This window comes from Prionailurus bengalensis, chromosome A2 (genome assembly GCF_016509475.1).
Source record: "Prionailurus bengalensis isolate Pbe53 chromosome A2, Fcat_Pben_1.1_paternal_pri, whole genome shotgun sequence".
In the NCBI taxonomy this organism is placed as follows: Eukaryota; Metazoa; Chordata; class Mammalia; order Carnivora; family Felidae; genus Prionailurus; species Prionailurus bengalensis.
The window spans coordinates 90137172-90164789 of NC_057348.1; the positions used below are offsets into that span (position 1 = coordinate 90137172).

Below are 27618 nucleotides of genomic sequence, written 5' to 3' on the forward strand. Positions count from 1 at the left end.
TAACTCCTTCACTAGGAGAAAGTTCTTGTCTCTCTGAAAAAACTACTGGATGTAACCATAATTGGGTCTACATTTTTCACAAGAAATCCTTCAGTTCTTACATGGTCACTCCAATGAGGTTACTTACTTCCGATTCTTTTTCCAGAAGTAGCAAGTTAGAGCCACCAGCAAAACCGCAGTGAAAGCTCCCACACCTGCTCCCACTTTCAGCCAAAAGTCAACGGTTTCGCAGGTTGACAACTTTTTCTCAGGCAAAGAAATTCCTTTAATGCACCATTTAGGTTCATTCCATACATACAAGGTTTCCTTTAAAAACACACATAGACAGATGACATGTGAAATGAGATTCAGAAGAAGGGTTCTGCTCTTTATTCACAGTAAGCATAGAGGATCATTCAGCACTCAGCTAGTAGAAGCTTCCGCAAGAGAAGAAAGACAGGGAATGAATAAGAAAATAATGAACAAAAATACAACAAAACCAAATAAAAACATGGGTCACCAGATCAGAAGGCTGGGTACATGTTGAGGAGGTTGAATAAAAATGACTCTATGTGGACACAGTATTTGTGCTTTTTTCCTCAAACTTCTTATGATCCCTGACTTCTGAGTCATCTTTTTAAATGACAACTTAGGTTGTCTAATACAGGTAACTGGAACGGGTTTCATCCACCTATGATGCTAGTCCAGTTCCTCCAACAAGCGTCTCCCCTGAAAAAAGAGCAAATTCAGGACCCAGGACATGTAGGCGCACCAGGACTGGCAGGCTTTGGTGACTGGTGTTGGAGGAGTCACACAGACTACGCCCTTCTTTCCCATGCATTATTCTGGGTCACCTCCCACAGTAGGTCCTTATTCTTATCCTCCCTAAGTAGACGACTCAATGTTGTTAGAGCAATGTTTTTCAAACTGCAACTTGCAACTGACTAGTGAATAACAAAATCAATATACTGCATAGCAATCAGGAATTTCTTTATGAATAGATCAAACAACACTAACCAGAGCCAAAATGAGAATACAGTGCATGCTTCCTTTTATACTTCAACGAATACAATGACCAGCAGCAACTTGCATGATGATTATATTCATTGACATTAAATGACATAGAACACTCAATTTTTTGACCATTGTGTCTGACTAAATATTCTGGTATTTGATGGTCAATTGAACAACACCCTAACAGAAGGATAGCACCATGATGTGTAATTTTATTGTACATGCACAGAGGTTTCTGCAATTAGACACAAAGAACAGGAGAACCATATTTACTTTAAGGAAAAGTTTCAACCAAGTTCTGGATAAAAATTCTCAGCATGTTTTTTTAGAAAGGACATTAGTAATCGAAAATTTTTTTTACTGCATGACAACTGTAACATTTTCATTAAATTTAATGTGAATAAACTACATTTCAAAGGGGTCACATTATTTTTATAAGAATGATGAGGTGAGAAATGAGGGGCATGTTCCATCAAATTCAAATGCTGCATCTCTAAGTGTAAATAATGACAATAAAAAGAAAGCTGTTAACTCTGGTCAGCCAATGATGACTTCATTGGAAATACATTCTAACAAAAATTTTTGCCAGTGAAAATGCTAAAGCTCTAATGTCTAATGATAGTCTTATAGCCGAAATGTTAAAATTTCAAATTAAAAAGATCTTTGTAAACCCAGAATACTTAACTTCTCAATAAACTCCTCAAATTGTTAAAAAAAAAAAAAAAAAAAAAAGATCAAGCTACTGGCACAATTCCTCAGTCATCTGTACCTATTAATTAGAATGCCTTATCCCTTCATTCGGTCACGTCATTGGCAGAGGAGAAAATGGCTGACACTGCAGCTGAAAAATTTATTCTTCCAGCATGCTGGGATATTTTGTGAACAGAGTGAGATAAATTTGATGATAAACTTAAAAATATCCCTCTTAGTGATAACACAGTATCTCTTCAAATCTTTACTACTGCATGACATTTGGAAGTAATGCCTACTAGATACTGAGAAGCTGGTATAGATTTCTAAGATCCAATCTGATAAGAGCATTTCTTCCCCGAGTTGTGCCACTCTCAGAGTTTACAACAGCTCTAAGTGGGTACTTGCTGCAGTGTGTAAATGTAACCTCATACACATCTGGATTCAATATATTTACAGAATTGGGAACATATGCTCTCCGTCAATACAGAGTGAAAAACTGCAAAGGATGGAGCGGGAAATGGGACAGAAACACAGTCCAATTATTAAAAACTGAAATGATACCCACAGCACTAGTTTGCAATCACTGTTTTTTTTTCTCTCATAAGGCTGTTGCCACCCAAAGAAATCCACCCTTGCTCATGAACATGCCGTAGTACCTGCCCCCTTACCTGCAGCTTCACTTTCTGGGGGTTCACTTGGGAAGCAGATGACCCTCCTGATAGATCATCAGAAGGTCAATACTAGCCGAACAGTACATCATGATGCCTACGTCATCCACCTCACTTCATCTCATCACCCAGGCATTTTATCATCTCACCTCATCACAAGGAGGGGGAGCTTAGTGCGGTAAGATATTGTGAGAGAGAGACCACATTCACTTAACGTTTATTACCGCAGATTGTTACCTCTAACTGTGCCTAATTTATAAATTAAACTTAATCATAGGTATGTATGTACGTATGTATAAGGAAAAGCAAGGTATATATATAGTGTTCGGTACCATCCACGGTTTCAGGCATTCACAGGGCGGTTGGGTACATATCCCTCATGGGGGAAGGCGGGACTACGATAACGGAAAACAGGGAAAGCTGTCATTAGTATTATATAAAGCTCACTGAATGGCAGACTTTTTAAAATATTTTATTCAGAGACTGGCAGTAAATACCCACTTCCTGTGTCATACCCATTTGTTTTACTGTCTCAATGGAATACATTAAGGTGCATGAGCTTAAGTGTGGCATTTGTATTTTTCTAACTGAAGCCCGATCTCCTATGGCAAATATTTTCAAACTTGACATCTAAATCTAACAGAAAGGTGTATTTAACCAATTTTGCAATTTCTCAAGTTACATTTGAAATTTGGGGAGGGAAATTATATATTTCAATATGATTAACACATGAAAGTGTTCCAAAAGTTTATTTTTAGGACAAAAACAAATATCTAAAAACAACTTGCAACTATGTGTTCGTAACATTCTTATAGCATGCTGAACAGTTTTGTTGTTTTTTTTTTTAATAAGGAAAGTTTGAATGAAATTAGAGAAACTGTTGTAATCTCATGGTCTTAAACTTCTAATCATTACTTTCTGGAAGAGAAATGTTGAATATTAAAGAATATTTAGAAAAGAGGTCATCCGACTTTTCAAAGCCCTGGAGTTGAACTTGATGGCAAAAGGAGGGAATGCATTTGTTTTTTATTTATTCTTTAAAAAATAAGTGTATCGGGGCGCCTGGTGGCTCAGTCAGTTGAGTGTCCGACTTTGGCTCAGGTCATGATCTCACAGTCTGTGAGTTCGAGCCCCGTGTCGGGGCTGTCTGTGCTGACAGCTCAGAGCCTGGAGCCTGCTTCAGATTCTGTGTCTCCCTCTCTCTCTGCCCCTTCCCTGCTCATGCTCTGTGTCTCTCTGACACAAAAATAAATAAAAATGTTAAAAAAATTTTTATATAAGTGTATCAATTTTTGAGAAATGGTAAAAAAGAATTTCCACTGTGAGACATAAAAAGTGTATTATCATTATTATGAGGACTATAAAGAAACCATTTTTTTTTTGTAAGCTGAGAATTTTCATCCTTGACCCACTTAAAAATGTTAAAAAGAAACTGGCTGAACAGTGTACTAGATGCATGAGCAGCATGGTCTCTGTGTGCTCCAAACTGGAATGAGCTATCCAGAGGCAAGCACACTTGATGAATTAAATAAAACATTCCTAATTTTTGTTTTAGTGTTGCCCATTTGGGAACTTTTCCTGTTCTGTATTAAATTATTTGATGAAAACACATTTTATATTAACTTTACGCTTAGACTTTATCATAAAATATGAAAATAGGTACTCCCATGAAATTTAATTTCATTTTTAGGCATATTGCTAAGTGTCTGAGTTGGTGTTGTGTACTACGTTTGCTGTACAATGTATTCTTACTACAGGTTCACTTCCTAAATTAAAGTTAGAAAAATCCCTAAAGGGGAACACTAGTGCTACTAATACTCTGAATGCAGGAGATTAGGTAGAGCATTCTGATTTCTTCCTGCACTCCTGCCCCCCGACCAGCCAGTGACAAGCTCCTCTACATGTTTGTGGACCACACAGCGCTCGCTCTTTGATCCACTTATGCAGTGAGCACTCCAGCATGCTCCCCACTCCAGGTGACCTGAGCAACAGCCCTAGCCCATCTGCGTTCCAGATTTTCAGAAATCCTATCAGAATCTGATTCTCTGATGCCAATTCCCCAATAAGGTTACCACCCCCAGTAGTGATTTAATATCATTTGTGCATTTTTATTGTTAGTTCAATAGACTTCAGACAGGTTGAAGGGGTAAGTCATCTTGAAGGAAGAAAAGCTTGTGTTTTTCATATGGCACTACTCAAAGCTAGTGCAGTGAAATAAGCATGCTCAAACACTACTAGCAGAAGCGCAAAATGATACAACCAGATCACATTAGTAATATGTATCAAGAACCTTAAAAATGTCCATTGCCTTAGATCCAATTAATCTCTTCTTTATGATAAATTCTAAGGAAAGAATCAAATTTCCAACTAGGGTGTTCCTTACAGAGTTATTTACAAAAATACTGTTTTCAATTTTTCTCAAATGTCCATCGGGGGTTTTATTAAATCCCAAATTATCTCTATAATAGAATATTTGTCAGTCACTAAAAATCATGTTTTCAAAAAATTTAACAAGAGAAATATATTAAATGGAGAAAGGAAATAAAAAATATAGAGTGGAGAATCCCAACTTTATTTTTAAAAACACATAAGCAAAGATATGATTGCACAGAAAATACAGAGTAGGATCTTGATTTTATTATATGTGTACATGCTTTATTTACTCTTTAGATATGCTTCTTGTAGTGAATCAATTATATCACCCATGTCTTAATTATACCTATAACTGCATTATATAAATCAAATCTTCGTTTAATGATATCTTTGTAAACCAGATAAACACCATAGCCTACAACTCCTTTGCACGATTTATTTTTCCCAATGCCACTGCATACCTTCAGCTACCCCAGCATATGGGAGTTTACCTACTAAATTTGATTTTAAATGCATATTAATGCAACATTAAGTTAACTATAAGCTTTAGCCATGGTTTTGAACCTGAGTTTCTAGGATCTGAGTGATGCCAGACTTGTCTATTTTTCTTCAATCACATAGCTCTGTGTAGGTAGATTTGACACTTACCTGAAATCCTCTCTTACAGGCTCCCTCAATCTCATGGAAGTCATGTTCTGTGCACAGAGGGCAAGCTTCGGCACTCTCCCACAGAAAATAGAATGTACACCCATCACAGGTGCCTGCTGGGCACTTGCTGAAATAAAAAATGAAATGACAGTTCTTATATTCAGCCAAGCCCAATAAACATTTGAGTGCCTACTGCATACTGGAAAGCAATGTGTGGGTGCAAAACCACAACTCCACACCTATTAGGATAGCTACAATCAAAAAGACAGGTAATAACGAGTTGCAAAAATGTTAAGAAATTACAACCTATATACACTGCTAATGGGACTGTAAAGAGAGACAAGTGCTTTGTAATAAGGTGGCAGTTCTTCAGACCATTACAAACAGTTACCACATGATCCAGTAATTACGCTTCTAGATAAAAATCCAAGAGAAGTAAAAACGTTTATCCACACAAAAACCTGTACGTGAATGTTCATAACTGCATTATTTTTAACAGCCCAAAGGTGGAAACAACTCAAATGTCCTTCAGCAGATGAAGAGATAAACAAATGTGATATCACCATTCTATGGGAAATTACTTGGCCATAAAAAGGAATGCAGAAGTAATACATGCCCCAACTTGGATGAACCTCAAAAATATACTAAGTAAAAGAAGCCTATCAAAAATTCTATGTATTTGGGGCACTTGAGTGGCTCAGTAGGTGAAGCGTCCAACTCTTAATTTCGGCTCAGGTCATGATCTCACTGTTCATTAGTTCAAGCCCTTCCTTGAGCCCCACATCAGGTTCTGTGCTGACCATGCGGAGCCTGCTTGAGAGTCTCTCTTTTCCTCTCTCTGTCCCTCTCCTGCTTGCTCTGTCTCAAAATAAATAAGCTTTAAAAAAATTCTATATATTAAATGATGTTATTTTTATAAAAGTCCAAAATAAGAAAATCCACAGCAACAGTAAGTTAGTGGTAAGCTTGGAGTATGGAAGGGAGCTAAGGTAAAGAGAAGCAATAGCCAAAGGGTATAGGTCTTTTTAAGGTGATGAAAAAGCTCTAAAAATGACGATAGTGATGGCTACATATATCTATGAGTATACTAATAACCACTGGCTTGCCTGTTTTAAATGGGCAAACTGTATGGCATGGGAATTTTGTCTCTCTAAAGCTACTTTTTTTTAATTTAAAGGAGAGACAGATATAATGACAAAAAAGTTCTGGGAGAACTTCTTGGTGGAAGGCATGCCTAAGACAAGCCTAGAATATCCAATAGGAGGTAGCCAGAAGAGAAAGGAAGAAAGTAAAGGAATGCCTGCCAGAGGGATGAAATGGTAGACGGATTGGAAGGGAATTCCAAGCTGGTCATGATCACAATGGCTTCAAGAGCAGGACAGTGCGTGGGCACAAGGCGTACAGGCGAGAACTAGGTGGTGGATGGAGGTGCCATTTCTGTTTGAAGTAATGTGTTTAAGCAAAGGTTTCAGGGAAAAGAATGATGAACTAGACCATGGTCTCGACAGTGCGGTGGGGTGGGCGGGGCGGGGGGGGGGGAACATGAAACCAAAACAACCTGAAGTGAAAAGACAAACAAAACAACTACCAGATCAACACACAGCTGAAGGATGGAAATGACTGTGCACTCCTGGTTTGCCTCAGCCAGACGATGACTTCTTTCAAGAGGCAGTTACTGTCACCACCCGGTGATGACGCAGGGGCCTTAGACACAGGTGCAGGATCACACTGAACCAACCACCAGGCAGGGCTGGAATGGAGACTTTTTGAAACTGCTTGCTGGTGGGTGGGCCTATTATATCAGTTTGCCTCCTTCCTTTTAGGGACAGATAAACACAGCATGGATAAAATTAAACTGCTTTTACTGTGTAGAGAATCCTTATTGACTGAAGCAGGAGGTTATGTGGAAAGGTTCTGGTGGGAATGGCTGTTTTGTTCATGAATTCATTAAAATGGGGAGAACACTATTCCCTTCATTTGTCTACTATACTTCCCTTAAATTAAGTGTGCAAATTCAGGGCAGTGCCCTGAAAACCTCCTTTAGACCTTTGTTGCTGCTGAGTACAGGTGTCCTGAAACACCTAGGGCAAAAGATAGACACACAATCATAGGGAGAACCCCAAAACACCCCTTCTTAAGTTTTAACTTCAGATGCCTTTCTGATGATAGGCAGTCCAAAACTGTAATTTTCGGTCTACCAGCGAAGTAAAATTCCATACCCTCAGTATATATTCTCAGGGTACTCTACAATACGAACCCTGACACAGAAGTCTACAGTGCCTAAAAATGGACTACTTCCAAATGCTTGCATGCTGTAGACCAAGTCAACGTGGTGAGATGTAAATAAAAGCATGATTCTGTGTAATGTGCTTCAGAAAGAGAGGCCTGGTACTATGAGAGCTAAGAACAGTGATGAAGGGGGACGCTTTGGAAAAATGGCTTAACTCTTAACTGCCTCGATTTGTTTGTAAAAGGGAGTAAAGTATATTTAGACCAAGAAACAAAAAGAGATTTAAAAAAAAAATGGTAAGTACAAGAGACAAAAATCATGCCACCTAAAAAAATGATCCCTACTTCCCATCAGTAAAACCAACTCAACATTGCACTTCTGAAAAAAATTGGGTAACCTATTAGAAATGTTTTTCAAGAACACAATTATTATTTGCATAACAATGAGTTGAAACTTTAAAGGTAATTAACTTTTTTGATCATTTAGCAAGAATTACTAAAATACTTTCCTGCTCAATTCTCTCCTTCCCAAATTATTTTGTTTTATCTTTCCCACACAGAGACATTTTCAAGGGTGGTGAGGGCTGTTTATCTTGGGCAAATGAAAGAATAAGTTTGGTAAAATTCGAGAAAAAAAACTGAACAAATAAAAAAGAAAAGGGGAAAATTAATCAAAGTTGCAAAGAGCTCTGCAGAGAAAACCTGGGTTACAGGTGTGGCTGGACTTGCAAGTGATTTTGTGTTTTTCCACAAGTGATTCAGCCCCTCCCCCATGCTGTTTCAGATCTGTAATTTATCAGAAATGAGATGTCTGTTCCACTGCCTTCACTGGGTTGTTATAAAGGACAAAATGAGAGAACAATTTGGGAAAGTTTAAAGTACTGCAAAATATAAAAGACTATTAACAATTCACATCACTCTCTATAGAACTGGGAGAAGTACAGAATTGGGGGAAAAAATCAAGACATTGATATAACTTATAAAGCTGCCATTAGGTGTCAAAATACTGCAATGATTCAGTGCCTTTCCCCGGTAGACTCCACTTTTTAAAATATACTCTTAGGTTAAAAGCAGTTTAGTTTAGAATCAATTCTTCAATTCTTTGAACCCAACGAATCATTTACAACGTGGAACATCCAAATTTGATTCTTTGTTATAAATGTTAAGTTCCACAGTTGAATCAGCCCTTCCCTGTGAAATGACAAGGATGTAGGAAGCAGTACTAATTTCAATAGTGCTTATATATAAAAGGAAAATAGGGAAAAAAAGATGCAAGAGTATATATATATATATTTTTTTCTTCTACTAAGAACAAAAAAGCAAGTAGTAAGATAGACAAACACTTTAATGCCAAATATGTGAAACCTTTTTCCCTTTGATGACCTGTGCCACCACCATCTCTACCCCCTACCCCCTGGCCTTGTAAAGGTGTCACTAATTGTGCTTCCTTTATAATTTTTGATCCACAAGATCACCATAGAAACCAGAGAGTAGATGTCTAAAGAGCCAGTACATAATCCTGGAGAGCTGGGGTATGCAAGGCTAGAATTCCACAAGATGACCCCAGGGCTGTGAACTCTAGGTAGAGAAACCACCATCAACACAAAGGATAACCAGGTGCATCCTAATTTGGTTTTACTGTTAAACGAGGAAGACTTTCCAGTTTCCTTATTTTGCTCTGGAACTGCCTTACCACTGCGGATAGCACTGGCCATGTGTAAGAATTCAGATGAATCTTTTTTTTTAAGTAAGTGATGTCTTGGATTCTAAATTGGATACATTTTCTGGGGGTAAAGTGGACTGAGCTATGAGTTATTAGCATCCCCTAAATGAATCATCTTACCTAAAGCAGGGTCTACTTGGTTCATCTACTAATTCATGGACAGTAATCTTAATTTCTTATGAACTATTACAACCCAATACTCAAACTATTGCTAATTGTTTAGACAGTTGATAAAGCAGTGTAAACTTGTTTTTGCCTGAACTTTATGCAAACTCCAAAGTTAAAATAAATTCATGTACGGTGTAAGTATGTTTCTATCCCTCCTACAGTGGGTCTCAGGAGACCGGGGGGAAAGGCCATAGTCTTAAATGCCTAGAACTTTTCTCATTTGGTGTCAGAGCACTAATGTTACTCAGACGCTTTCATGTGAGGCTTTTCTGGGTTTCTTGGGGTTCCCCTATCTCGGAGTTCACAGACGGGCATCGTCTGGCATAGGAGATGCTGACTAGCTGCCAGTAACTCCCTTCAGCTTTGGCTTCTGAGAAAGCTCAACCTTTCTCTGCTAAGAATGCCAATGGGCAGAAACCCTTCTTGTGTGGGGTCCATAAAATGGCTTTGGATCTTGCTCCAATTTTGTTTGCCCTGAGGCTGAAGAGTATAAATCACTTATGACTGAGTTTGAACATAAGATTTTTTGACCTATACCTCTTAGATCCAGGGATATAAAATTCTACCAGTCTCCTGCAAAAACCGCCCTTTTTACAGATTCCCCCCCGAGGTTAATTACCAAAAGCCAGAATCTGATCAAGATCTGTACAAACTACATTAGCTGACACTCCCCAGTCCCTTTTACCTCCAGGCTCTGCAAAATCTGTCAAACTTTTGTCATCCTTATTTCAAAATGGATCCTTAAACTTTATGACTGTTTCATGACATTTTTATGTCATGTCTTAAGATTACTCATTAGTGCTGAAGCATATAATTTTAACAATTCTGTATTAGAATTTTCCATTTCTTAATCATAATGGGTTTTTACTTGTTGCTCATAGTGCTTTTATATGCCTCCTCATTTTCATTGTTCTAAGGAGATATTTGGCTTTAAAATTTTAAATTCTATTGCCTTTTAAATTTAACTTGTGCAGATTTAGATATCTATTATCTGTCCATAAATAGTTCAGAGGAAAAAGAAAACAAGGAACTCCGTTAACCAATCATTATCCTCTGGCTCCTACCAACTCAAAATGGATAGACATCCTGGCTTCAACAGAACTCCCCCAAAACCAAAGAAGATACTACATTAGTGTCCTATAGGTCCAAAGACTCTGACAGAGAAACTCTCAATCAGAGCCTGTGGAATAAAGCCTCGGTACATTCAACCTCTGAACGCCTTCAGGACAGATCTCTGAAGCATCCCTTTTGTGAGATATAATATTCTCAGAGGCTATGCTTTCTTTCTTTCTTTCTTTTTTTTTTTAATGAGCAACAGCCCCTCTCCACTTGGCCCTGAGACACCCACTAACTTGACTCCATCTCTGAGACTGAGGCTACACTTAAAACTGAAGATGAACTTGGATTTTGAAGGAGGTTTTGGCAAAATAGTTTTAGACTGATTTATGAACCACCCAAGCAGTTAAATATAGTTATAAGTTGAGGGAAAGAGAAAGAGAGAGCACGATGTTTTCCTCTAACTCATACCATTACTAAAGATGACCTTGTTGGAGGGAGGATGACTCATTTTAAACAAGGCACCAATAACTTGCAGATCAAATGAGTTATCCCCCAGATAAATGTGATATTTGTCTCTCTGCCTAGTGTGCTTCTTTGCAAATCTCTATCTGTGAAGAACTGGAGGGAAAAAACAGCAAGATGAAAACATGATGGTAAGAACAGAACGAGACACAGTCAGGACAACATTCCATCCTGAATGTGCCAACACAGTTATACAGCCTGGGTCCTCAGTGTTTCCTACTGTGTGAAATGAATGGGTCTGACTGAGGGATCTCTAAGGTGCTAGGACATCTCCATTATCAGAGTAAAAATGATTCCTTTTGCCCATTTTCTAATAATGCGTTTTCAAAACCTTTCCATTAATAGAAATTTCTCACATATTTGAAAGAACTCTTCAGACACAATGCTGGGTCCAAAGTTTTCCTAGTGAAAGAAGAACTTCCAAGTTTTCCAACCACCTCCGATCATGACTGGAGGCTGGAAAAGTTTCTCAGGCAGAGGCTGGAGGGGGATCTATTCAGGGATATCAGCAGTCTACTTTGTTACAAATTCGTTTGCTGGCCAAGATACAAACTGCACCAGATAATCCCAAAGTCCAGCCTGGCTCTCAGATTGCATCTGCCACAGACATCATGCTGCTAAATTTTTATCTAAAATGTCTCACACCTTCCAGACACTTTGTAGAATTAGAAACCAACTGCATTTGCCAGACCAAACAGACAGGTTGTAGTTTTCCAATTGCAGATTAGTAGGCAGCCCTGATAATTTGCTGTTCCCTCTAAACTTCAGATGAGATACATAGAGAATACACATTGCCCCTTTTCTCCTGCCCCACGACTCTGTTAAGACATTCCCATTTTCCCAGGTCACCAAGATACAGAGCCCCAACCAACATCACTACTACTAAAGTCTCCTTTCCTGGTTTGCCAAGATTCTTGGCCAAGAGAGGAGAATTCCCGGGGGTGGCATCCCTTCCAAATTGCCAAAGTCTGCTTTCTGAGATGTTTTTTGGTTACAGCATATGAGATTTTTCGAGGCAAGTGCCTGGTTAGCACCTTCCTCTCTTATGGAGATCTTAAACCTCCCCAAAGAAAACTGCAAAGTAAATCCGCTTCAAAAGTAGCATAAGAAACTGGGTTCTGTTAACAATTCCTTACTGTTAGTAGGAAATCTTTATTCAGTCCCACAGCTAAAAAAAATTCTAATTATTTCAGGACAAGCTGCTGTTTCTCATGTTCTGATCCCAGAGCTCCCCCTTGTGCCCTAATGGGAAACTGATTCAAGAAAGAACTAAAACACACTTAGATTGTTAGGTTCAAGCAGTTCCCTAGAGCAATGGTCCTCAAACCTCGATATGCATGACAATTATATACAAAGTCTTATCAAATATGAGTGAATGATTACCCTTTAGACTAAGGTATTTTAAATTAGCTTTTCAGAAAATTAAAATGCAGAACAAAGTTTGAGAGTTTGTCTCAGTGGGTTAAGATTAGTAGTTCCTAAATTTTAATATACTTAGGAATTGTCTTGCAGGTTTTCTTTTAGGATTTTGTTTTTAAGTAGTCTGTACACCCAGTGAGGAGCTCTAACTCAAAACTCCTAGATCAAGAGTCGCACGCTCCTCCATTTGAGCCAGCCAGACTCCCAGAACTGTTTTGTGTTTAAAAAATATATATTCCTATGCTCAACACTCAAGATATTCTTTATGTTTTTGGAAAGATCCAGAAATTGATTTTTAAAAGAAACCCCAAGGTATTCTGCCACGAGTGATCTTGAGAAACCCTGGCAAAGACAGTTATATTCCTGAAGTAGAATAAACGGCTACAGGTTAAAGGAAAAACTACTTTTCCCCTCCCCACAAGGAAAAACTCAGTTTCTAAGTGCCATAATTTAACATCAGGAAACTTTTTTTTTTTTTACCTTAAAACATCAGAACCCACCTTGGGAGAGTTAGAGTGGATATATTTTCTCATGGACAGATCGAATCTTTGGTAATATTATCTGCTTGGATGAGACACCTGGAGAGGCTTTGGAAGCCATCCAGGTAGACTCCTAGAGGCTAGACTCTGAGAGGTTCATTGCTAAGTCCAAGGAAGGACGTTATAAGTGCTACCATTAATAGAACAAGCATCTTAACTCAAAGCTATTTGGGGGGATATCAGGGAATAATTAAAGAAACTCTAAACACACCTTCTCATAAACAAAGGGTGGTTTGCTGCCTTGACTCTAGCTTGGATGCTGGCATAGGGATCCTCCACCAAATGATGCCCTTGAGCATCAGGCTCCCTCTGTCTCTTACACTGATGTCTAGTAACTTTTATTATGTTCTCCTCTGATCATATACTTCTCTCACCTTGAAAAGGTGAAAAGAAAAATTAATTCCTAGATCTATGAGAACCAGAGAAACACAGTTGGTTAAGAGGTGAATACGAGTGTCCTTTTGTGCCCCAAAGTAAACCCACAATATTGATACCCCTGGAAATACTTTTAAGATGCCGAAGCAAATGCTCAGACCACTGATTTCCAATACTGATGTCCTGATATGCGTAAGCACAATAGCTTAAAATCTCTCAATGGTTACTGCGAAACTATCAAAAACAAAACTAAGTCAGTCATTTTATTTAAAAGAAAATTATATATGTATATGTGTGTGTGTATATATATACACACACATATATATTTATGTTAACTTGAGAAATACGTTCAAGTCGAACTATGATAAAGGTACCTTAATCCAACAAATATTAGAAATAAACAATCTACATACAGAACAATGAATAACTGCAAAAAACAAAAATCAGCAGACATTTAAGTGTCACTCACACCATGAAAGCATCATTTAAGTTGACAGTTCTGAGTCCATGAAATTGCCCGTTTTCTCCTAGTGTTTCTACCCAATATGGACTGTAGAAGTCGAATCTAGACTGTGGAGAGCTACTTCCTCAACTCCACCAAGTCAAATGAACTGCATTATATATTCTATAGACCAGATTCTACCTTGGTGATTCTGCCACTATTAATCAGAAAACGGAGGAGCTGGAAATGGATCATACAAATTATCCACCCTCGCCCCTATTCTCTCACAGAGAAAGAAACCATGATTCAGAGGTTCAATTACTTCAATCTAGATCACCCAGGTGGTTCATTGTTGATCAAGAACTATAAGCCAGGTTATATATAATCCAGCTCTTAAGGAAATTGGGACTAAACAGTAAGAATAAATACAAGGATACAAACACTGTAATTATATGTTGAAATAATTTTCAAGACAATTAAGCAAACAGGAGGCGAATATGTCTTTGAGGAGACTGGGATGTACTGAGATTTGTGAGGACTTGTTCCTCTTAAGAGACACACAGCATATCCCTATAATAAAAACCTACGTATTCTTCTGTTCTCTTTCTGCTTTGCATTCATAGGGACCATGTTTTAAAATAGTAAAATTCTGGGGAGTTTTGATTCCTCACAATAAATACAAATGTGAAACAATCACATAGAAATAAGAATACCTGGGGACTGAAATCACTCCTGCTCCTGGTTTAGTAGGATTGCACCTCATTTTCACAGCAGTTGATCGGCCATTAACACAAGATGTTGTAGTTGTAGAAGACCTATTGAAAGGCAAATGTCATTCCACAGAACAGACATGACATAGATCACCAAGACATAAATATCCTGTGTAGAACTACTTCTATACTCTATGAAACAATGAAAAAGAAAAATGTGTCCAAGTTCACTAATTGAGAATTTTAATACAAACTGGGCTCATTTGCTTTCACTGCCAATGAAGAGTTGACTATTTTCTCAGCTAAAGCGATAAGCTATCATCAAGGTGTTTAGCAGAGTTACTATAATTATAATCAAAGTCACAATCAAAAAAAATTTTTAAAGGGAAGAGAAGCCATATCTACTTTTGCTGTTATTAAGATGTGTGAATTACAAACACTGTCTAGACAATGAAGTAGAGTCTCTATTGCCTAATTTAAAAGAATATATATAACAGAAAAAAGACATCTATCTGAACTATAACACTTGCAAAATATTTCATGTTTCCTACTTTATACTCAGTCTTCCATTTACAAACTAATCACTGATTACCTGTTAAGTATAAGGTACGACTCTAGGCACCCTGAAGAGACATTCTTTTGATTAAAATTGTCAAGGTAAGCGGCATCTTCACTTACTTATAAAAGAAATGCACATCTGGTATTTGGCTAGGTGGAAGTGGAAACATATCTTCTTTTATATTAATATTTTGCAATGTAGTTTCAACTGTCACTCCTAGATAACAATAAAAAAAAGCTATTAAGCAATACAGGAAAATTAGGTTTATTTAGTTTCTGTGTATATGAGTAGAAAACAGCTTCACTTTGATACTGTCATTTGACCAGAAATATCGTATTAAATTAATGTGTTCATGGTAAGACTAAGAACCTTATGAAGCTCTATAGAATAAAAAATAAAACAATCTACTCCCTAGCTCTGTTATTTTGTTTAAGTCACTTCACTTCCCTGGGTGTTATGTCCTAATTTGTAAAATTCAAGAAGTAATTGAGATAATCTCTAAAGCCCCTTCCAGCTCTGACATTTCAATAATCTAACAATATAAAAAGTTAGTTTTTGTAGAACAAGCTGGGTTATTTTGCTAATACAGCTTTCAACTCAGTATAGATATACTTGAGAAAACAAAAAATTTTGTGCCCTAATAATTTCCAGAAAATAACTCCAAAACTTGTTTAATCTAAAAGTCAGGCATTTTTCTCATTCCTGGTAGGGAAAATGAGAGCAGAGCCAAAATGCAAGCAATCACAGCAACCTCTCCTTCAGACGAGGAGTTCTGATGCTGAGCACAAGCTTGGTGACTGACCTTGGTGCTGAAAATTAAAGCTCAATTCCTCTGGAGTCTATAGCAATGGTCCTCAAATCTGCTGTATGTTAGAATCACCCATGAAGCTTATTAGATTGATATGTGTTAAATGTTTTATCATCATACCAGAGGTTCTAATGAACTGGATCCCTAAAAATAACTGAGAGGTCATTCTTCAAACTTTCCTATACCTTCCAGTCCACAAAGACAGAAGAAACAGGTAGGGAATAAAACTTGGCACATTCACCATTGCTAAGTGTCACTGGCTTACTTCTCATACAAGAAAATATTATGAAAACTGGTGGTAAATATTATGATTTAGATTTATACATTACTTCTTTTACTATTATTTTGTTTATAGTTTTGGTTTCCAAACTTATTTTGCTTCTTAAATTCCTAGAGAACTTGATGAAAGGCACAGACTCTCAAAAAACATCTTATCACATATGAGTTAATATGTAAACTCAGAAGATACTTGTACTCACTTAGATGGATCAATAGATCTCAATTGTAGGAGCTTTTTAACCATGTTACAAAGGGATTAGAATTACCTATAGCCTCCATCATCTATGGCAAATACCAACACAATGACAAGTTATCAGTACTATAATTTTAGAATAACTGCATGCATGCATATAGGAACGAAATGAAGCTTACCTAAAAATGTATCTGCCAGAATGATGGACTGTGATGATAAGGCTGCTCGGAAACCCTTACTCTCAGAGGGAATAATAGTTGACTGGCATACATATGCTCCTACCAAATTCGTGTAATCATCTGACCCTGCCACCATTTCCTTTACTGTAAAGTCTGTTATATTGTTGGTACAAAGAGCCATCTTCTTCCCCTAGGAAAACAAAGTCATCAAGAGGTTTTACTGAAGAGTCATTCTCTAAAGTGGATCTCAAGAGAGCTAATGACTCTAGTAGAGCAGTGGCTCTCTCCTCACTGCAGAGATTCTGCTTTCAATAAAAGGAAGTGGGGCCCAGGCACCAGCATTTAAAAAAAAAAAAAAAAAAAGCTCTTGAGGAATTCCAACGTCTAACCAGGGTTGAGAGTCATTTAAGTTATAATGAATATATACACTCAATACTACACTACTCATCCAACTACAAGCATCATTTATGCTGATGAAAGCCATCTAATTTAAGGAACTAAAATCATCTATGAAACCATTGATTCATAGGATAGCAATGCATTCAAAGAGACCAGATAACTCTGAGTGAAGGTTTTAATTCCAAAGGAGAAGACTTGCTCTTCCTTCTCCTTTACCGGCCTATTGTGGCAGAAAGGAAATGTGAAGGCTGAAGAAGAAAGCATAAAAGCCATATTGGAGCAAAATCATAGGACCCCCGTCTAAGTTCTTAATAGTTGGCCACTACATGTGTCTTTACTCAATGACATGTACCTACTCAACTACACAGTAAGTTGAAGAGAATACAGAGATTTATTTTTTTAATCATTTAATCAGTTGGAATATATAAAGTTAAAAGGCTATTTAAATATACCCTAGTCCCACTGCAAATGATCATAGCTTTCTCTACAATTTCTATGAAGGAATATATAAGGGGGAAAAGGACATGATTTTACTGATCTTAGATGTAAAGTAAGCACATATGAACATAAAGAAAAGAATACAGATTTATCTTTCTTAATGCAGCTAACAATCCAAACTTAAAAAATTTTCTCCCTCTACCAAGCCTTCTCACACTACAGGTACAATATACTTTTACTAAGCTTAAATTAAATGGCTGAAGCCAAGAAGATGAAAACAATGGAAAAGATGAGAGAGAAACTACTGAGGAAAGAAAGAAGTAAACTACAATAAAAGGAATGAGGACAAAAAGGAAAGAAAGAGGACAGAAAAGAAGAGGGGAAAGATGGAAGGAAAGACAGTGGTAACACAGGCACAAGAACAAAAAAAAGCATAATATAATGTGTAACTAATCTCATTCACTGCTCCACTCAGTATTCAACATAACAGGTATTTAATATTTATTTATTTGTCAAATGAACTGAGTAAGCAATAAAGTGTGTTTGATCTCTCCCTGTAAAATCAGGACAGGACAAACACTATACCAAATAAATTTACAGATCTTTTTGTCTGAAAACATCTGTGGTCATCAGATCTCGTTTTGTTTCCTTTGCACAAAGTGTGGCACAGCATCTCATAATGAAGACCACTGGAGATGCCAAAGTTAATATGGAAAGAAACATGGAGGAAATGCCTTATTACATTTTCATCATTGCTAATGGTGTATACATATACATACTCTCTCCTACCCCAACCTCATAGATCTATAAAAATACTGGGCATATAGTCCTGTAATTCTTCCCATTACCAGCATTAATTGAGGTTCTGCTTCTTCCCATAGAAAAATAAGATCCCATTATTTATTAGCAGACACTACCTGATCAAGCGACATTTGTCTCCTGCTTACCTCCTTTTTTATTGTTGAATAAACTTCCTCTTGGAAGTCTTTTTCTTTTAAAACGGACGACATAAAGAACAGTAAAACTTTCCCAAACCAAAACTGCCAGACTGAAAAATAGGTGGGATTGACAAGCCGGACCCATTTTTACAAAAAATGAAAGATGCTTCAAGTACCTACACCATAACTCCAAGCTTTGGGCTTCAGTTGGCTAGATAAGTGCCTTGATGAATGCAGAACCAGACAAGGTTGGCCCTGCTGGAGAAAGCTGCCTGCTAGGAGGCAACACAGAATTTAAGCAATCACAGCTCAGTTTCTGACATTTGATTGTTAGTTCCCATAGAGATTTTATTGGGCCATCAACACAGAAAATATCAACTCAGGCAAAGCCGAAATACAGCTCCATCTCACTTTGACAGCCAGAACTCACCTCATGCCCACATAAACTAATATTGAAGAAATGGAAGTATTTTGTTCCTTTGGAAGTAAAGCTGGGTCCATTCATTAACGAGCCCACGCTGCTGAGGTTGCTGAAGTCATAGTGCAAACTCTGATTTTCTTTTTCATGGTGGAAAAAGCAGTCACTATAGCAAACTGAGTGGTCCTTTGATTAGAGATTAAGAAATTAAAAAATATACAGCACAAAAGAAAATATTAGCTGCTATGAACAATGTGTTTCCAAAAAGTTCTATGTTTGAAACTCTTTCAGTAATTTTGTCCTAGTTATATTTTACCATACGAATATAGAGAATTTCCAAACACTAATTAGATTTTCCTAGGTAGAGTTCAGGAAAATCAGCATTTCTTAAAAGTAAGAGTGAAGTTACTCCAAAACTAGTTTCTTGTATTAAGGTATTTTAATAAACAGCCACAAGTCCCTGTTACACCAGTGTCAACATACAGTAAAACTACTTTCTCTTTCACCCAAAAATGCCATCAACCTTTGCCCTTAAAATGTTCTAAGATATACTTGTTCTCCATATATTTCTATGCCCCGCCTACAGAGGTAGTTTACTTGCTCTACCTTAACAGAAGACACTTTAATATTTTTGGAAGGCATTCTTATTTGAGTGCTTTCCTTACTATTTTATGCCCCCAGGAATTAAGACCTTCATGGCACATATTAAGTGCTTAAGAAATGTTAAGGGCAGAAAACACACACACAAAAATGAAAAAGCCATTTCTAAATATAGCCAGCAACTTTGTAGTTGCCGGAGAAATATTAAAGGGAACTTCTGAGTTTCTTTATGAAGGTGTGTCCTCCCAGGAACAATTGAAATGCACACTCACTTACCTGAGTGCTTCTACTCCCAGGCCCACATGGAATACAAGCCTCCTTGCCATAGACTTGATGTATGGACAGGTAGGTGTCAGGTGGACACTCCTTGCACTGGTTGGTTTCTTTCTCAATGTAGTGGCCTGGGGGGCAGGGGACACACGATGAGCCCGACTGTTCAGAACCGAGGGCACAGGCACGGCATGAGGACGCCACCCCATCAACTGCATTAGTGGCAGTGATAGAATAAATCTTCACCATGTCATTGATGAACCGTCTATTCTAAAAAGAGAGCAGAAAGTAATGACTTCTGCCTTGGGGCTGAGTTGTAAAACCAGAGTGTTTTGTGTTGATATCACCAAAGAACCAAGCAGAGTGTTCCAGCCGAACAGTTTATCAGTGACAATGGATTACTATTATTTCTTCTCAGTTCTTTTAAAAAACAACCTTCGATCTTAACACTAGAAGCTAATTTCCTCAGTAATCGAGTTCCAGGAGTTTAGCCACCATCACTACAAGATCTGTCATAACTGGTACAAACTCAGGCACGTTTATAGGCTTTACATCTGGATGAACTGGTATGGTTTAACAGTGGAACAACTTTATCTCCCATACTTGTTTATTCGGATATAAGCCTAAAAGTAATGATACCATAGGATGTTTGCAGTGTGGCAAGTGAAAAAGCTTTGGACAAGGGAGTAGTCTTGGAAGACCAGGACTCTGGTCCTCACCCAAACACTGTGTAATACTGATGCCATCACACCACCCCTTTGGGACTCTCTCTCCCTCTCTAGTCCTTTCCCTAGCCTATGACTGATTTCCACCAAAAAGATGCATAGTAGAGAGCAAAACCTGGCCCTGACTATACTCCTTCTTCTGACACTGCATCAAAGAAGATCTAGTTCCCACCAGGCAATGGGCACCACTTTATCAGTAGACAGCAATGCTAACCGAGACAACTTAATGTTTGTTTCTTGTCTGGGGAAAAGAAAAAAGTCAAGGAAGCATTCCATAGCACATTCATGCCCCACATTATGGTAATCCAAACACTGGTCAAGAACAATTAGAGTCAAGTAACATCTGGGAATGGGTTCCCTGATGAAAGTCTGAAGAGAAAAGAGAAAATGTTCTGCATTTGCTACCACAGTGGTTTACTTTGTTTTCACCTTGGATAGTCACGTCTATGGAGATCCACAAAAATAACAGTCCTGCTACTATTGAAACATACGATGGAATTTACGTACGGGAGAATTAAGGTCTACTCTAGCAGGGAAAGTAAAAGAGAATAAATAATTCTGTGTGTTAACCCACTCATGTGTAATACGCACTCTCCAGGCTGTAAAAGGAGACACAACTACAAGGAAATAATAAACTAACACCAGTTGTTGGCTCCTGGACAAATGTCAGATCATTCAGAAAAAGAGGAAGACGGTCACCAGCCTTCTCAAAGTCTCAGAAAGCTTTAACAATATGTTTTTAAATAACTACAAAATTAGATTTTGTTTCTCTTAAGCTTTCAGCAAATCTATCTGTTCAGTGGAGAACAATCCAGAGATACACTGTGTTACTCAATTCCATACATTCTTGCTCTCAAAAAATATATATACCATTTTTGTACAAATCTACTCCATAACCAAATGATTGATTCTACATCAATAAAAAAAACTAAGTCTTTTCCTCCAAGAGATTTGAATGATCATTTTGTATGAATTTCCATTGGGAGCATCATCTTTGTGTTAAAAAAAAAAAGTGCGAGGAACTTACATCTTGGCCCTGATTAGTTCTCTGGAATGCCCATGTAAATGTAAATGTTGCATTCTTGAAGATGATGTGGGTATAAGCTTGTTTTTCTTTGGTTCCACCCCATGATTCCACCACGTTGGTACTTTTTCTATTAATATCCTAAAATATAGTAGAAAAATATAAACAAAAAAGGCATAAACTCAGTATGGATATACATATGTATACACTACAAATATGTGTGTATTTACAGTAATCCCTGTAAGGTTGGTGAATATTTATCTGGAGGGCACATAACTCTAGAGCTCTCAAAACATGCTTCAAGTCTACATAAGCACTCACTAGCTTATTAATTACAATTTCTAAACCACGTTGTCAATGTAACCTGAAAGAGGTCTCAAATTATAGTGTATTTAAGGGTGTGTGTGTGTGTGTGTGTGTGTGTGTGTGTGTGTGTCTGTGTGTGCGCCTACAAGCATATGACTCTAGCTTAGGAAATACACTTAGAAGGGAAATGTAATTCCTCAAACTTCTCACAGTAAACTTCTAGAACCCTCACAGAATAGCAAGGTTTTCCATGTTTATCTTTTTTCGTTGAGAGATTCTGCCAGGCAGGTCTTGCACAGGAATTGTAAGTTCCCCATGAACTATACTTGCAACTTCCAGGCTTCCCCAAGTGCAGACTAACCAGAACATTATTTTAAGTTCATGAAATCTTCTCCTGCTTAAACCTGAATTCCAAAGGATAATTTTGTATCATATTTTATTTCTGATTTCCTTAGCTAAATTCAATATTCAGAATAATATACAAAGGTATAACATTTCAACCAACATGCTGTCATTAATGTGGTGAGAAGGCAAATATAGTCAACCGATGTAATATGCATCTAATTAATTTGAAGTGAAAACTTCAGCTAACCTTGAATTTTCTAATTAGTGTTGACTGCAGAAACCTTAACAGAGGGCTTAGAAATTTGGATAGGCTTCTGTTATCTGGGATGTTGACAATACAGTGGCATGAGCTCAAAATATGTCTGTTTCTTTCTATGATGTAAACATAGGAGTCAAACATTATAACGTAATCAAATATGGTACAAAGATATGTGTCTTGAGTTTACACCACAGAAAGGAATAGCAGAATGTGTTTGTCATACATTGCAGAACTTCCCCAGCTTACTAAACAACCAAACCAGGATACATGCCACTTCCTAAAAGAAGCTCATACAACACAGATAGTGCTTTGTTAAACACTATCTTTCTAGATGCTTATTCCAATAATAAAAGGAACTTAATGCATTTTTGCAAATAATACCGTCTCACCTCTGTAAAACACTGCATGATTCTGACAGCATTCCTATATGCTATTTAATGATATCACAAAAAAATCCTATAAGAAAACCAAATCTAACAGAGAGGAAAGAAAATGAGCAGATTCTGCTATGAGCTAAAAACTATAAGGTTGATTCATGAAAATAAATACCTGTGATCCCTACCCTCAAGAGTGCTTGGCCAAGTGAGAGAGACAAAAACATCAATACAGTCACATGACTAAAATAGAGTTTTCTTGAAGGGTTTCAGGAGCACACTGGAGAGAGTGGCTAATTTTACTCAAAGGATTGAAAGAAAGCTTCCCAGAAGAGGTGACGTTTGAGCAAGGCTTGAATTATGAGTGAGAGTTCACCAGACAAAAGGGGAAAAGGAAGAATGTTATTCTGGGTTAGAGTGTCAAGGCATGAGAACTGAAGTACAGGGTGTTCCTGTAACAAATTCAGGGTGTCTACAGAGATGTGAGTAGTAATAACAGTAGGCTTGGTAACAGAGGCTGGGCTAAGAGTGCAAAAAGCCATATAGATACCATGCTAAGGAATTTTAAGTGTATTCAAAGGCTGCTAGTTCTTAAAACTGAGTTGATGTTAGGACTACTCCCGTGGCTGGTTAAAATACAGATTTAGTCTCATTACAACTAGGATGAAGCTCAGAAAGCTACGTTTCTAACAAATTCTCAGGTGATGCTGGTCCAGGGACCATATTTTAATAACCATTGCCATAGGCAATAAAAAAACCACCAAGGGAAAGTAGGTAGATTTGATGTTGAGGCCTCTAATAGTGTTTGTACGTTTATAAAGATAATTTTGATAGCAGCATATATGAGAGAATTGAGAAAAAAGAATAGAGACTGCTGTTGAGAAATAATGGGAGTCTGGATTTCAGCAACGGCACCAAGGATGAAGAGGAATTAAAGGGTTAAAGAAATCGGCAGAGCTGGGAATTGAATATTTATTGGTTATTTGTGGTGTAATAAATGGATGTGTTAAAGATAATTCATGATCTTCTTTTACTACTACAATGTCAATTTTTCTTTTTCAGAACAAAATAGTCTGCCTTCCTTTAATCTGGTAGTAATCACAAATATTTAAATCTTCATCTTGTATATCATGTAGGAAATTGTTAATAGCCTGTTAATGAGCTGCTAAAAGACTATTGGGAAAAAAAGCAAAAACAAATCATGTCTATGAAGTCACTACTTACAGTGCTAAAATCCTAGCCAACAACCTAACAGCCACATGAGGTCTTAATAAATTTTGTGTTGCTACTTTTATCAACCTAAGACTTGAAATATATGGGCATCAAGAAAAAGTAGGTGAAATTAGAACATGGACAGAGTAAAGTCCTTTGTCTACATTTATTAAACTTAACAATGAACAGTTTTCTTTCTTCCTGATGCCTTACACTCCCATTATATTCTACCTTCACTTTATTAATACAGGTTTTTCCCTCCTGATGGTTTGAAGTACTGAATGGTTATTAGAGACGAATTTTTCATCGTGCTGGTGGCATATTTTTAGGAAGGAATTTTTACCAGATTAGTATTTCCTGACTTCCGTCAATTGCCCAAGCCCACTCACTCAGTCTTTCCCATGAAGAACACAAGCTTTCTTTGTGGGTTACATTGCACATTTCTTAGTGACTTCTTTAGACATTTAAAAACAAATTTTTTTAATGTTAATTTACTTTTGAGAGAGACAGAGTGTGAGTAGGGGAGGGGCAGAGAGAGAGGAAGACACAGAATCCGAAGCAGGCTCCAGGGTCTGGGCTGTCAGCACAGAGCTCAACGCAGGGCTGGAACTCAGGAACCGTGAGATCATGACCTGAGTGGAAGTCAGAAGTCAGAAGCTCAACCGACTGAGCCACTCAGGTGCCCCTAGGTATTTTTTAATTTTTTGGAAGGGCCTAAGAATAGGAAGGAAAATGGAATTCTTATCCCAACTTGCATAAATGAATTGACACTTGAAAGAAAACGCTAAGCTTAGAAACCCGCCTTTGAAAGCCTCTCTTTCACTTACCACCATGAAATACAGAACACAGTCAGCTGAACAGAGGGTCTCAAAGACAAATGTTATTCTTCCAAGTTCAGAACCCATGGCTCCAGTCATAGATGTTGGTGGTCTAGTTGACAGATTAAAATTACAATATTTATAGTATTTTGTAAATACAATATGGAACAAAACTAAATCACTTTTTCTATTAAGCTTTGAAAGCCATGCTCATCTCTTCTCCTAATCAATGGCTGCCTCCAGCCACAACTTCTTCCTCACTCAATCTCTGCACACCCATACCATTCCAGTAGTCTACACAACCATGTTAATGTGCTTGAATCTCCTACTATAAATACTACCATCCATTCTAAAGCAGGAAAAAGATGCCTTCTAGGCCTACTAGGAAGCTTCAACATGGGGAACTAAACCCAAATGGGATTTAAAGAGTTATAACATACTACTTTACAGAGAAAACTGAGAGAAAAATAAATATATAAACCAAAGGATACTCCCATAAACTACCTGGACTAAGAGCTCTTCATTAAGCATCCAAGAATCATGGTCATTGTAACATTTGGACAGAATTAGTGTTAAAAGCTTTGAGCTTCATCTAAGTAATATACAACTAACAGTTATAATTTCTCAATAACCAATTTTACAGATATTCTTAAATGTAATACATTATCCTATAACAACCTGTTACTTGCTAAGTCCGTCACAATGTAAGTATATGTTATGAAGGCAGTCATACTTCAACTATTTCTAGAGGGAAGCAGGCATGAGGATTCTTACAGAAGGGAATCAGAATTGGTTTTCCTTACTTAAATCCTGGGATATGCAAGTTTAAGATCAGGTAATCATTATCCGAACCTCCAGCCCCACTCTGGATATGATCTCCAGCCACCTCCCAACCTGGAAATGAGATAAGGCATCTTTATCAGTAAAAATTCCGTTAATGATTTCCAACAACCTTTTTAAATAAGGTTTAAAAAACGGACTACTGGTGCTTATGTTCAAAGTTAGAAATACTCCCCCAAAATTCCCTATTTTTACATTGCAGTAGCAAATTACATGCAGAGGTAGACTCCTAAATATCAATAGACATTCTATATGATTCCTCAGGAAGAATCAAGTAATACATACTTTTTCACCGAAGCTATTCAATGAGAAAACTAACAAGTTTTCTCAATTAGGCTTTTTTTTTTTTTAACTAAAACAGATGGTCTTTATCCATTCTAATAAATTGAGATGGAAAATCTTATTTTTCAGGTAACCAGCGGAAACTAAAAATGTCAAATTACTTAATGAAGATTTGGGGTCCAGTGTTCTTTCTTATAGTTTGCTATATTATTGTTCCCTAATTTAAAACTCCTGTTCTGCCTTCATTCATTTATTTATTTACTCAAGTGGCATGCACTGAGTGCCAGGAACCATGCAGTAGGGGTAGAAAGACAAGACTGGGTCTACACTCACTGAGGAGTCAGGAGAATAAAAGAGAGAAAGGCGCATGCTAACAACTGTCAACAGTATAGTTGCAGCTGCACATAGAAGGTGATGGAAGGTCTGTCCTCTGCACAGAAACAATCAATATACTATAGGCTGAAAGGGGCCCCTTACATAAGGAAAGGAGAAGCATCCCCACACACACCATTATTTACTTGTTTTCAGAAATTCTATTTATATTTATTATAAAATTTTGAAAGCCACAGAAAAATTGAGAAATGAAAATTAAACGTACTTTTAATAAAATAAATAAAACCAGTGTTAACATTCTGAGGAGTTTCTTTTCACTATCTTTTGATGCACACGTTTTTACATCACTGAGCTCTTACTGTTGATAACATTTTGTGCCATGGTTTTATATGGTAACATTACTGCATATGCATTTTATCCATATACTTTACCAACATATTTATGACTGAATTAATAGTTTATCATGAGACAGATATAATTAATATCTATAATTTACCAAATCACACTACTTGATTTATCTCCTTGTTTTTTTTTAAGTTTATTTATTTATTTTGAAAGAGAGAGAGAGAGAGAGAGAGAGAGGCAGGCAGAGACAAAGTCTCAGCAGGCTCTGCACTGTCAGTGCAGAGCCCAACATGAGGCTCAAAACCACAAACTGTGAGATCATGACCTGAGCTGAAGTCAAGAGTCAGATGCTTAACCAAGTGAGCCACCCAGGTTCCCCTGGACTTACCTCCTTTTGACCACACATCCAATTTAACCATTTGGGTTGTTTTTACCTTTTAGCTAGTATACTAAACCTATTTTTGGTAAAGTTTTTCTGTATTTGTCTAGAAAAGAATCTCAGTAAAATAATTACTAGGTCAAATAAATATATTTTTAAACCAGTGTTCTGTGTTGTTACCATGACTTGGAAAGCAATGTGTGCCAAGGAGGAATGTTTATTAAATATGGTAAAACTATGGGACACTGGGTAGCTCAGTCAAGCATCTGACTCTTGATTGAAGCTCAGGTCACGATCTCACGGTTTAGAAAATTGAGTCCCACCTCAGGCTCCATGCTGACAGCACAGAACCTGCTTGGGATTCTCTCTCTCGTCTCTCTGCCTCCTGCTCCCATTCGCATTTGCATGCTTTCTATCAAAATAAACAAACAGGGGCGCCAGGGTGGCTCAGTCAGTTAAGCGTCCCACTTCGGCTCAGGTCACCATCTCGCGGTCCGTGAGTTCGAGCCCCACGCTGGGCTCTGTGCTGACTGCTCAGAGCCTGGAGCCTGTTTCAGACTCTGTCTCCCTCTCTCTCTGACCCTCCCCCATTCATGCTCTGTCTCTATCTCAAAAATAAATAAGCGTTAAAAAATTTTTTTTAATAAAATAAAATAAACAAACATTTTAAATAAATAAATAAAGTAAAACTAAACGAAAAAAATGAAACAATTCATACTTCCTTGAAACTTCCC

General features: G+C 37.4%; 1 protein-coding gene across 1 annotated transcript in view; it reads right to left on the bottom strand.

Moving 5' to 3' along the window:
• ELAPOR2 (endosome-lysosome associated apoptosis and autophagy regulator family member 2) overlaps window positions 1-27618 on the bottom strand; it is a 179259-nt gene that overhangs the window by 13582 nt on the left and 138059 nt on the right. The window contains exons 11-20 of the mRNA XM_043588737.1: window positions 25509-25599; window positions 24715-24817; window positions 21395-21532; window positions 19649-19912; window positions 18785-18958; window positions 16580-16769; window positions 15240-15336; window positions 14565-14666; window positions 5376-5502; window positions 128-306 (exon numbers count right to left, since the gene is read on the bottom strand). Coding sequence (XP_043444672.1) covers window positions 128-306; window positions 5376-5502; window positions 14565-14666; window positions 15240-15336; window positions 16580-16769; window positions 18785-18958; window positions 19649-19912; window positions 21395-21532; window positions 24715-24817; window positions 25509-25599 — 1465 coding nt within the window. The remainder of the gene's footprint in view (window positions 1-127; window positions 307-5375; window positions 5503-14564; window positions 14667-15239; window positions 15337-16579; window positions 16770-18784; window positions 18959-19648; window positions 19913-21394; window positions 21533-24714; window positions 24818-25508; window positions 25600-27618) is intronic.